This window comes from Oncorhynchus kisutch, linkage group LG24 (genome assembly GCF_002021735.2).
Source record: "Oncorhynchus kisutch isolate 150728-3 linkage group LG24, Okis_V2, whole genome shotgun sequence".
In the NCBI taxonomy this organism is placed as follows: Eukaryota; Metazoa; Chordata; class Actinopteri; order Salmoniformes; family Salmonidae; genus Oncorhynchus; species Oncorhynchus kisutch.
The window spans coordinates 9,296,713-9,309,155 of record NC_034197.2 but is presented as its reverse complement, the minus strand read 5'-3'; the positions used below and the strand labels follow the sequence as shown (position 1 = coordinate 9,309,155).

Below are 12,443 nucleotides of genomic sequence, written 5' to 3'. Positions count from 1 at the left end.
CACAATTAGCCCATGTCAGCTCGCATAGTTTAGCGGCCAGCTTTCTAAACAAATGTAGCAATCTAAAATGTTTTATCGTGGTTGAATTACCAGCCGTGGGCCCCCGCCATTTAGTTTTGTCAGCTATGTGGTGTGGGAGGGGTTGATGTTGGTACGCAGACCCGTGGGCAACTGCACCCCTTCATGAGTTTTTTTGTGGCCCCCACTCCCATCAAAGTTGCCCATCCCTGTTGCAGTGGCTCTGCAATCAAAGAAGTGTCACGTTCAGTAATGTAACTAAATACACAGCATTTGACTGCTAGTTCAGCATCCATAGGACCATATCGGAGACAAAACAGGAGTGGGGAGACGGGCAGCGTGTATAACGGAATAAGATAGGCTATCTTTATTGTCAAAACACAAGAATGAAGGAGGGGGGGGGGGACACACACAGATTAGCTTTCCTGACAGCCGGCCGTTTGATGTGCATGCCAAAGTGCATTAGGGTTCTATTCTTCCCGTTGTTAGCTGACTGGCGACACACAGAGCTGCTCACAGGAAAAGGCGAGACTTTTGTGCTAATCAACTGATAATGGCGGTCACACTGTCCGTTTGCCACGGCTGGACTGGCGGCAGGCGGACCCTCACCCTGCGAGCACACTCGCGGCACACTTCCTTCACACACTGGACTGGCGGGCTGGCAGGCCTCTGATCCATATATACGTCCATAAACCATCAGTAAAACACATGAGCATCTAGTAGAAGTGGACTGACGTTACACACAGTAAATACTCAGGACCCTGATTCAGCCTAGTCTTGGACTACAAAGTTAAAGATTCACCATTGAGTATGTTTTTTAAATATATTTTTTTCAGTCCAGAACTAGGCTTAAATCTCTGCCTGGGTAAACCAGCCTTTAGAATGACAGAACCCTTGAGATGGGTAGCAACCAACTCATTCAAGGGGACACCTTGCTTGATGTCAGCGATCTAAACGATGAAGCTGTGTAGAGTGTGGTCATACATAGGCCTACTGTATAGTGTGGAGGACAGCTGCAACTGGTATAGTATCAGGTATAGATAGAGCTCTATATGACTGATTGTTATAGAAGTATGCATGATCTCCGACCTGTTTGTTTGGGCCAAGTTCCACCCTGGCCCGCTATTGTCCAGTCTGCTGTAGCATCAAGTCCCAACAAAGTATGTAACTATAGTGTATGTGTTTGTGTGCTTGCGTACACCTGTGTGTGTGTGTGTATAGTGCATTTGTAAAGTATTCAGACCCCTTGACATTTTCCACATTTTACATGAGCCTTTTTCTAAAATGGATTAAATTGTTGTTTTTTACATCAATTTACAGCCCATAATGACAAACACATTTTAAAGACTAAAACGTTTTTTAAATATATTTGCTATCACATTTACATAAGTATTAAGACCCTTTACTCAGTACTTTGTTGAAGCACCTTTTGGCAGCAATTACAGCCTCAAGTTTTCTTAGATATAATGCTACAGGCTTGGCACACCTGTATTTGGGGAATTTCTCCCATTTTTATTTCTGAAGACCCAGTCAAGCTCGGTCAGGTTGGATGGGGAGCGTTGCTGCACAGCTATTTTCAAGTCTCTCCAGAGATGTCCAATCAGGTTCAAGTCTGGGCTCTGACATTTAGAGACTTGTCCCGAAGCCACTCCTGCATTGTCTTGGCTGTGTGCTTAGGGTCGTTGTCCTGTTGGAAAGTGAACCTTCGCACCAGTCTTGAAGTCCTGAGCGCTCTGGAGACGGTTTTCATCAAAGATCTCTGTACTTTGCTCCGTTCATCTTTCCCTCAATCCTCACTAGTCTTCCAGTCCCTGCCGCTGAAAAACATCCCCAAAGCATGATGCTGTCACCACCATGCTTCCCCTGCTTGGTATACAGGCTAAAGAGTTCAATGTTGATTTCATCAGACCAGATAATCTTGTTTATCATGGTCTGAGAGTCCTTTAGGTTCCTTTTGGCAAACTCCAAGCGGGCTGTCATGTGCCTTACTGAAGAGTGGCTTTTGTCTGGCCACTCTACCATAAAGGCCTTATTTGTGAAGTGCTGCAGAGATGGTTGTCCTTCTGGAAGGTTCTCCCATCTACACAGAGGAACTCTGGAGCTCTGTCAGTGACCTTTGGGTTCTTGGTCAACTCCCTTACCAAGGCCCTTCTCTCCCGATTGCTCAGTTTGGCCAGGCGGCCAGCTCTAGAAAGTGTCTCGGTAGTTCCAAACTTCTTCATTTAAAAATGGAGGCCACTGTTCTTGGAGCTTCAATGCTGCAAACATTTTTGGGGACCCTTTCCCAGATCTGTGCCTCGACACAATCCTGTCTCGGAGCTCTACATACAATTCCTTCGACCTCATGGCTTGATTTTGCTCTGACATGCACTGTCAACTGTGGGACCTTTCCAAATCATGTCAATCAATTGAGTTTACCACAGGTAGACTCGAATCAAGTTGTAGAAACATATCAAGAATGATCAATGGAAGCAAGATGCACCTGACCTCAATTTAGAGTCTCATAGCAAAGAGTCTGAATACTTATTTCCATAAGGTATCTGTATTTTTAAATATGAAAAAACTATAACCTGTTTTCGCTTTGTCGTTATGGGGTATTGTGTGTAGATTGAGGAAAATATTTTATTTAATCAATTTTAGAATAAGGCTGTAACGTAACAAAATGTGGAAAACGTCAAGAGGTCTGAACTTTCCGAATGCACTGTATCTACGGTGAGTGGAGGAATTGTGCTGAAACCTGGACTCAAACAAGAGATTCACATAGCACATTGGGGGCAATGAAACAATGGAAGCCCATTCACTTTCAATGAAGAAAGCGAAGTGGGCGGGGAACCCTGGGGAGATGCGAGCATGGGCGAGGGACGTGAACCGGGGGGGGATCAAAGTTGGAATAAGCTTAACTTTTATTCAAATACTCTGGTCAATCGCAACATGTCAATCGACGCTCACTATAGTTTCCAGACCCTACTGGATTGGCCTTAGGCAATGAATCTGCCTTAACCAACAACTGCATAGCAGATTCATTGCCTAAGTAAAAACAACTAAAACCGCTTTGGAGCTGTGAAATCAGCAAACGGCTCCCAGCGTTATACCTATTGTAGACATGTCCATTGGCTGCCCTGAGTGGCATTTAGTAATAACCCCATGCATCCTTGTTACAAGTTCAAACAATGGAATGTTGATTCGGCCAATATAAATCCTTATTATATGATTTTCAATTTGAAGTGTCATTATTTCTATATAGCCTACACTTTCTCGTTCTGAACTTCGGGTGAGGCTTTGTGACAATGGACACACCATCAGCCGCTCTGCCCAAAACACCAGCTACCCGGTGAATGCTTGATCATTTTTGAATCGGGGCCTTAAACATGTTTATGTACACATGACACCTGACCACGCGTTGCTTGACATAGACACTGTGATTAGTGGGTTCTTTAAGGTGAAGGGCATCCAGTTTACACACAGAAATCCAGCTTCACTGTAGCAGCCCTTTCTTTCTTGCTCTCCTACACACACACACACACACACCACCCTGCCTCTTCCTGCACTGATAACAGACAGGGGTGAGAGACAGTATGACGGGGTGGTGATTCAGTTTTAACGAGGGGGCCAGGGAGTACAGTGTCAGCTCCTTGACTCCCCCCCCCCCCCCCCCCCCCCCAAACGCTGGCTGACACACACACAAGTACACACCCCTCCCAACGGCCTCTGTCTGAGGAAGTGGATCCTGCAGTGTCTGTTCAGCTCAAGAGACAAGACCAACACTTCTTTAAGATGTCAAAGCCAGCATTGTTCAGACAACATAACTGCTGCTGCTTTACAGTAACTAGACGACATCACAAACAACAATGTTTGAGGAAGTATTTTCCTGAATTACTAATAGCTTCACGCAAACCAGAAAAACGTGACAATGTGACATGATTGTTTTTGACCGTGAGCCCCATGTGCAACACACCCATTGGAGATTAAAATAAAGATGTAGTCTGTCCCTAACCCAGGTTGAATCCAAAATCAAATTTTATTTGTCACATGCTCCGAACACAACAGGTACCTTACCGTGAAATGCTTATTTACCAGCTCTTAACCAACAATGCAGTTAAGAAGATAGTAAATATTTTATTCTCTAAATAAACTAAAGTAAAAATACATACCAAATAACAATAATGAGGCTATATACAGGGGGTACCGATACTGAGTCAGTGTTCGGGGGTACAGGTTAGTTGAGGTAATTTGTACATAAAGGGTCTATGCATAGATAAACAGTGAGTAGCGAGGGGGGGGTCAATGACAATAGTCCAGGTTCCCTAAATATAATGCACTACTTTTGTACAAAGGTAGTGCACTACATCGGGAATAAGGTGCCATTTGGGACACGCTCCCTGTCCTCCCGGCAGGAAAGATCTCGTTTTCTGTGCTGTGGCTGTGCAGGAAACTCAGCCATTCACCCAGCCATATACTCCCATCCTGAACTGGGCTGGGGGAGTGATCGAGCCTGTTAAGAGCCAGGAGGAGGGAGGGCATAGAGAGAGGGAGGGGCACCACCACCACCCCTGAAATAAAAACGAATAATAATTACTTTATTTCCATCTCAAAACACACAGATGTTTGCTTCCTTCCTCTCCCTTTTAATGTCTGATGAGATGAAGTCACTTTTCTTTTTGCCAACCACGTCCTCTCCCCCCCCCCAAAAACAATATCAATATCGCTGATTTGTTTTGGTTCATATGAAAGGAGTTTCTTCTTTTGATTGAGCCGGACTGTGGCATTCCCTACACTTGTCACTGTGTACTGTGATATCTCTCATAGGCGCGTCTCGGCCCAGACGGTCTAGCCCTGGACTTTCCTCCATGTTGATCATAAGGACAGGAAGATGGAGTTGGCAGTCCCCTGACTTCCATTCCTTCAACATCTTCTCCAACCAACGTTCCTTGCGTTCCCTCTTTGGCCCGTAGCTCCATCATCTCAGTTTAAGTCTCTCATATCCATTTGACAATTCAGAGAAATCACAACTGTACTATATTCACTATTATCCTGTGACTGTGTGATTGATACCTATTACATAAAATGTCTCTGTATCTGGTTGAAATAACCTTTTGCATGCCGGGAAAGAATGAGAGGCACATGAAAGTGATGTATCAATATCTATGGGGGTCATACACAATGTGTCATAGGCTGAAAGACTAAATTGTTGTTAGAGGCAGCACAGGGCATTATAGTACAGCAGTATTGTACAGCCAGTATAATGTATCCACTGGCAAACAGTGTTCAGGAAATTTTCCAGGAAGCTGGAAGGATCTGGTAATGACACACTATGGCCTCTGACCTCTAACCTGTTCATTTAATATTCTATAAATAATAAGAGGTATGAGACCCGTGGAGATACTGACATTTAGCATTTCTTAATCACCCCTTTTCATTGTGACAGTATCTTTCCCCTTTTTATGACTCCCAGCTATTGTTCGGCGATGGATAAAAATAATATGCTGGTATAGCTAGCAGTGGCTGGGGCCGGTGTCTTGGGTGAGCTGGGTTCAGGGTCTGAGGAGGGCTGGGGGGGCCACAGTGTCAACCTGGGTCTCAGAAAACAAAGGAAGGCAACTCTGGAAGTCTGAGAGAGACAGTTGTGTGTGTGTGTGTGTGTGTGTGTGGCAGATATAGGACTGGAGTGACTTTCTCCTGCTCTTAGCCTTTCTGTAATGGACACGCTTAACCTTCCATCTAGGCTTTAATAAACCAATAAGAGAGTGATAACAGTGGTGGGGAATCCCTCCAATGATGATCTGTGGACAAAAAGCATATCAAGTTTATAGGGATATCAGGATGCTTATTGATGTCGGAAAGTTAGACATATCAGAGTTTTACTTCAAATCTAAAACTGGGTAAATGTGCAACAAAGTATATTTTATTAAGTTAAACAATAAACTAACCATATTACTATTTGTAGAAGTAATTTCTGTCCGATGATTCTGTGATAAATGTGTTGTTGAACAAGTAGGCTAGTAGTCCCACTGGTTCACCTCTACAAATGTACATAATAAGTTACCAACATCACCATAATGCGTAGGCCTATTACGAGGTTATCTTAATCTCTGCCTCTAGAGGGGAAAATCCCGGACACCTACTGTATAACAACAAAGTCCGGCAATAACGTAAGTGGGCTAATCATGTATCGCTTGTAAACTTGAATTGGAGGCGTGTGCTTTCGAAGTGGGAGAGCGCATAGGAAGGGAGGGCAAACTGGTCCACACACTAATAAGAACCCAATGGCTGGGGCACCGCGGACAGGAGCGCTTCAACGAGACAAGTAGACGGACAAAACCTCTCGAGGTGCATTGCTGAAGGCAGACATGGGATGAGGTTCAAAGAACGCCACTGAGAATTCGCAGGGCAGATATTTCACAGATAACCAAAAGTGAGGTGCGAGTCAGGTTTGCGCATCGCTACTGAAGTGCCCGGGGACTGGAGAGAGAGGCAGTAGGTAGGGTGACTGGACGCACGAAACACCTGCTTGGTGACAGGTAGCCTACCTCCAACAACGGATAAGGATGAGATCTATTTATTTTTCATGAATTGTGAACAGAATAAAAGGATGAACATTCTGGAAAGGAAAATAGTTGAAATGTCAAATTATTAAGGAGAAACAATTAACAAAACAAACTACATTAGAAAGATAATAAAATAAATAAAATACAGTAGTGAGTAGAGAATGTATTAACTATGAAGTTAATTTAAAGGATCAACATGGGTTTTGCAGAAGAAATTCGTTTATATACTTTCAGTGTGGATTCTGATCCATAATGGCCAAACTTTCTCTATAAAAACATTATAACTCCTTTACATCCCATGATCTCGAATGGACCACCACCAAGATTTGACCACCATCATTCAAATGCTATCAGGTGCCTGAAGCGGGGCTTGCTCAGCGGGCACGGTAGGTCAGTGATACTAGGGATCCAGACCCAGAACTCTCCCCAATGAAGGTGTCCTCTTGGTGGGTAAGCCTGGCATGGCTTGGCCTGCTCGCCATCTTCACATGGAGCTCCATGGTCCAGGGGTGCGGGCCAGGCCCTGGGTACGGCTTCCGCCATAGGTCCAGGAAACTCACTCCCATGCCTTACAAGACCTACTTCCCCAAACTTTCTGAGAACAACCTGGGTGCCAGTGGGAGGTCAGAGGGCAAGATCACACGCAACTCAGAACGCTTTAATGAACTGGTGTGTAACTACAACCCTGATATCATCTTCAAAGATGAGGAGAAAACCCTTGCTGACCGCTTCATGACCAAGGTAAGACTGGTTCTTAAGAGACTGGCTCAGACAGTGTGTGTGTGTAATGGTTAGCCAAGTTCAATTATCAGATTGTACACAAACTGTAACTACTTCTGTGCCCCATGGGACCCACTTGGTGTCCTTTCACTTCATCCATGTTGAAGACTGTGTGTACAGTAAGTGTGGTCAGTATAAGGTACAACTGGTTCAGACTTCAGACAGTGTGTAATGGTTAATCTAGTTCAATTATCTCCAGGTTTAAGTTTGATTTTATATTACATTTACTGTGGGATCACTTCCAAGGTGACAGACCCACTTGGTGCACTTTCCATTGACCCTTGTAACTCACTGGTCACTTGTGACTGTGCGGCCCTGGTAAAGTAATGTAGTTAGTATTAGACAGGCCAGTAGGTCCCTATCATAATATCATAGATGGAGGATACTCCTTCAGTGCAGGGAAGCTGGTTCCTTGTGGCAGCTCATAGGGGAAATCCCCCTACTGGATGATTGATTAACTACAGCAGGTGGTGGTATACACCGATGTACGTGTTGCTCACTTCTCTAGTCTGATAAACTGGTTATTAAATGAACATCAGTTTATCTGTGTGTCATCCCTACATTTACAATTTTAATTACCTCATGAAAAGTTGATCCAAGAGTGGCTTCACTGTCATGACCTCTGTATTAGACAAGTTACCTATTTTTCATCAAATAGATCCAGTTCCGGGTGTCCATTTAACAAAAAAAAACATTAAATTCACACTTCCCCTCTATCTTAATAAGATGGGGGGGAATCAGGATGTAATTTAATATGACTCTCTGGAGAATGCGCTCCAACTCGTGATCATTTCCCCTTAATCTTTAACCAAAGTCTTTGTTGCTTGGTAATAAAACGATTCCTCTGGTTCCACTTGCCTGCTCCGTGTGTGCTTACCAGGAGGGATTCATAGGTGAGGCCAGACAGGTAACCTTGCGTAGTGTACATTAGCGTCAGGTATGCAGTATGAACATTTAAAATATTATCAGGACTGGCGAACCGAAGTTGAGAGACAGTCACAGGAACACAGACCTCTCTCATATTTTGTAGCTGACCTCTTTAGAATATCAAGGAAGCCACAGTGTGATGTTGGCATTTTGAGTTGAGGAACAATAGACATATTGTTATTGCTCTCAAATGGCTGGTAGACTCTCCGGACAAAAAGGATGCCAAAGAGGTTCTGCGGCTGTCCCCATTTTGGTTCCAAGTATAATTCTACCTGGAACCAAAAGGGTTCTACCTGGAACCAAAAGGTGTTCTTCAAAGGATTCTCATATGGGGACAGCCGAAGAACCCCGTTTGGTTGTATTCTCAACTTCTGATGTCAAGTGAGAATCGATGAATAATAGGCTACAAGAGGTCATGGGATACTTCAAGCGTACAATAGGTCTGCTGTAATCTTCAAACTAGTTGTCAGATTTCTTAAAATGCACCGTCATTAGGAACATCAATACCATCCTTCACAATTGAGCATAACAACGTTTCTTATCAAAGTAGGCTACTCTACACTGGTGTGGTGATGCTTGGAGTCCTTTGTTGGCTCCTGACTGGTTGTGTATGATGTGAATCTATGTTCCTTCCTTTTTTTTGAATGATTGTACAGTATTTGTGAAGGAAATCTGTGGTCCAGTGTGTGCATACCCTTCTGATGCCCAGTCTGAGGACCAGCGTGTGTGTGCATGTGTGTGTACAGTATGTGTGCATGTGCCCCTCTCTCTGACCAGATGTGAAAGACGTTCTTTGTGTAGGGTTTAGACACTCAGAGGGGTCGCCTATACAAAATTCTCGCCTGCTGAAGTAATGGCACCGTCGGAAAAGCCGACTATTGTAGTTCAATAACAATGAATCGCCTCTCTTCAATGGCATGGCGAGAAAAATGTAGCCAGTTTGTTTTTTGTCCCTCGTTCTTTTCTCACTCGGGCTGTCACACTCTCAAGTGCATGCCCCATACATTCCTCCCCTCTCTCTCTCTCTGCCCTCTCACTTAGTCTGAACCTGGCCTCCTCGCTGTTCAGCATCTCTCTTGCTCTCTGACTCTCTCGCTCTGAAATATGGTCAAAAAAAAAAACCTCTCTGTTCCAACTCGCTGGTAATTGGGACTTTCAGGAGCCGATGCGTAAGAGCCTAGATTTAGCCTCTGACGTGACATCTCGCAAAACTGCTATTGTGTGACATTCAAATAGAATACCGTATGCATCACTGGGTGTTAGAGTCATGATGTTCACATTTCTGATCAAAATGTCTCAAAGGTGACACAAAAGACAATCATGACTAAAACCTTCTGAACTAGAGAACGGCCTTGATTATTCCCTCACCCTGCAGAAAAAGGCCAAGGAATGTTCTAGAATGGCTACAGTAGCTTTGTGTTCTTATGCTGATTGTTTGAGAAAGGTTGGAGAAGGGCGGCAATGGCCTTTACAACCACTGAACACAGGAGGGGAAAATCTGATGATGTCAATGGAGACAAACGTTACCAAAGTTATTCTATAATCTAGGCAGAGGTGATAGGAATACAGTCAGTTACTGAAGTGTTGTTTTATTTGGTATTGCTTTTACAAGGGGTTGAATGTGACTGAGTGAACAGTCACAGTGGGTGAGGTAGACAGAGGGCTCACAGCCACGTTCGGTCTCAAGCAGTTCCATTTATCCCGTTAATGAATGATTCAACCCGTCTCTGTTGCCTCAGCTCGAAGGCGTTTCATACATGTCGATAGTCCTAGAGTCGCTATCTACATTACGCTGAAACTACTTGTCAACAGCCTAGTAATTCTCATGAGAATATGAGGGCTAATTCAGTTGAAAGCAATCATGTTGAAAATGAATTACTATTGACATGCAGTATATATATACACTGTAGTTATTGTGACAGCATATTCTCTACTCTGTCAGTGTTTATTTTTCAAACTCATACAGTATATATACACTGTAGTTATTGTGACGGCATATTCTCTACTCTGTCAGTGTTTATTTTTCAAACTCATACAGTATATATACACTGTAGTTATTGTGACGGCATATTCTCTACTCTGTCAGTGTTTATTTTTCAAACTTATACAGTATATATATATATAAGTGTTGCTCCAAATAAACCCTTACTCTTATCAGTAGCATTGTATTGAATAGTATCATATTTGATTCCTTCAATGCCTCTCCATCCCTCTCTCCCGGTCCCTCAGCGCTGTAAGGACTGCCTCAACAAGCTGGCCATAGCGGTGATGAACCACTGGCCTGGGACGAAGCTGAGGGTGACAGAGGCCTGGGATGAGGATGGCCATCACCCCCCTGACTCTCTTCACTATGAGGGGAGGGCCGTGGACATCACAACGTCGGACCGCGTCCTAGACAAGTACGGCATGCTAGCCCAGCTGGCTGTGGAGGCTGGCTTCGACTTTGTGTACTATGAGTCCAAGCACCATGTGCACTGCTCTGTCAAAGCTGGTAAGTCAAGTAGGCCTAATAATCGGCATATTTAACACGACAGATTTGCTTTAACCTGTACACTCCCCCCCCCCCACACACACACAATCATATATTATAGATTAAGATTAATATAATAACATTATTCATCTGAATCTTATTATATCACATCAAGGAAATAGAGCGTTTCAGTCATCTGAAGCTTTTCTCCATTGACTTGGATTCCTCCCTTCAGATCACTCCGTGGCAGTGGAGAAAGGGGGCTGTTTCCCCGCCTGGGCCCGGGTGAGTGTAGCCGGAGGCGGACAGAAGACCCTGGCGTCCCTGGAGCCTGGAGACAGAGTGTTGGCCCTGTCTGAGTCAGGACACGTCGTCCTCAGCCGTGTCCTTCTATTGCTACACCAGGACCATGAGAGCAGGTCCACTTTCCTCGTCCTGACCACACAAGATGGCCACCGCCTTGCCCTCACTCCCCACCACCTGGTTTTCCTGGCCCCCCATTACAAACTCCACCACAGTGAGTACCAGGCTCGGTTCGCCAGTAGAGCCAAACGGGGAGACTATGTACTCGTCCATGGAGCAGACGGTCGACTACAACCATCTCGGGTCGTTTCGGTATCACAGGAGGAAGGGGTGGGAGTTTACGCACCCCTGACTGAACACGGCACTCTGTTTGTGGATGGGGTGCTGGCATCCAGCTATGCACTTCTAGAGGACCATAGACTGGCGCACTGGGCGTTTGGGCCTCTGAGACTGCTGCTCTCGGTCATCCAGCTAGTTCGGGGGGAGCGGGTCACGGAAGCAGAGAGAGGACACACGGAGACACCACCCAGTCACTGCAACACTCACCAGAAGAGCCTGAGAGTTTGGGGGAATCAGAACCTCAGCAGCCCAGGCGTGTATGTGAATACAAACACTTCCGACAGACAGAGTCATTGGACCTCTGTACCCAGAAACAGAGACATTGAGGGAGGGAACTGTGACTCCGTGCCAGATAAAGTTCTGAGTGTGCACTGGTATGCTAGGCTGCTACACCGGCTTGGACAGATCTGTCTAGACCCGGAGACATTCCATCCCTAATATAAAAACACACTGTAGTTACATTTACACCGTGTCCTACCGAGATACATTTCCACTATAACGCTCATATTCTTTTGCCCCATCTCTTACTGCTGCAACCTCATTTGAAACCTTATGCACTGAAAGGGCGTATTTGCATCTTACTCACTGGTATTTGCATCGTAATGTATTTATATATTCACATTGTACCTCCTCTTTTACATTCATTAAATGTGTTAACGGTTGTCTGGTTATGGTGAATGAAGAATCATCCCGTCTTCAAAAGGTAATGCTTAAAATGTGTCATAAAATGCTTCTACACAAGTTAATTCCTGAGAGAAATGAACTCGCCATAATAACTACTGCATCAGCATAAAACGTTTGTGTGTTGTCAAGAACCCATTGTATATGTATCTAATTGAGATAACATCTATAAGTCAACAGACAATGTGGTTTTCCTATATACTTTATTATTCTAAAACAATTAGGAACTATGAGTATGTACCAGAAACAATAAAATATTTATTTTTTGTACTTTCTGAATCATAATATATAAATGTAGCAATTTATAAAACGCAACATGTAAATGTGTTGGTCCCATGTTTCATGAGCTGAAATAAAAGATCCAAGAAATGTCTCTCAAA

General features: G+C 44.2%; 1 protein-coding gene across 1 annotated transcript; it reads left to right on the top strand.

Moving 5' to 3' along the window:
- Positions 1-6,178: 6,178 nt before the first annotated feature.
- On the top strand, positions 6,179-12,443 carry dhh (desert hedgehog signaling molecule). The gene is made up of 3 exons (XM_020459658.2): positions 6,179-7,304; positions 10,500-10,761; positions 10,976-12,443. Exons 1-3 carry the CDS (start codon positions 6,993-6,995, stop codon positions 11,818-11,820), a joined length of 1,419 nt encoding a protein of 472 aa, XP_020315247.1. The 5' UTR covers positions 6,179-6,992; the 3' UTR covers positions 11,821-12,443.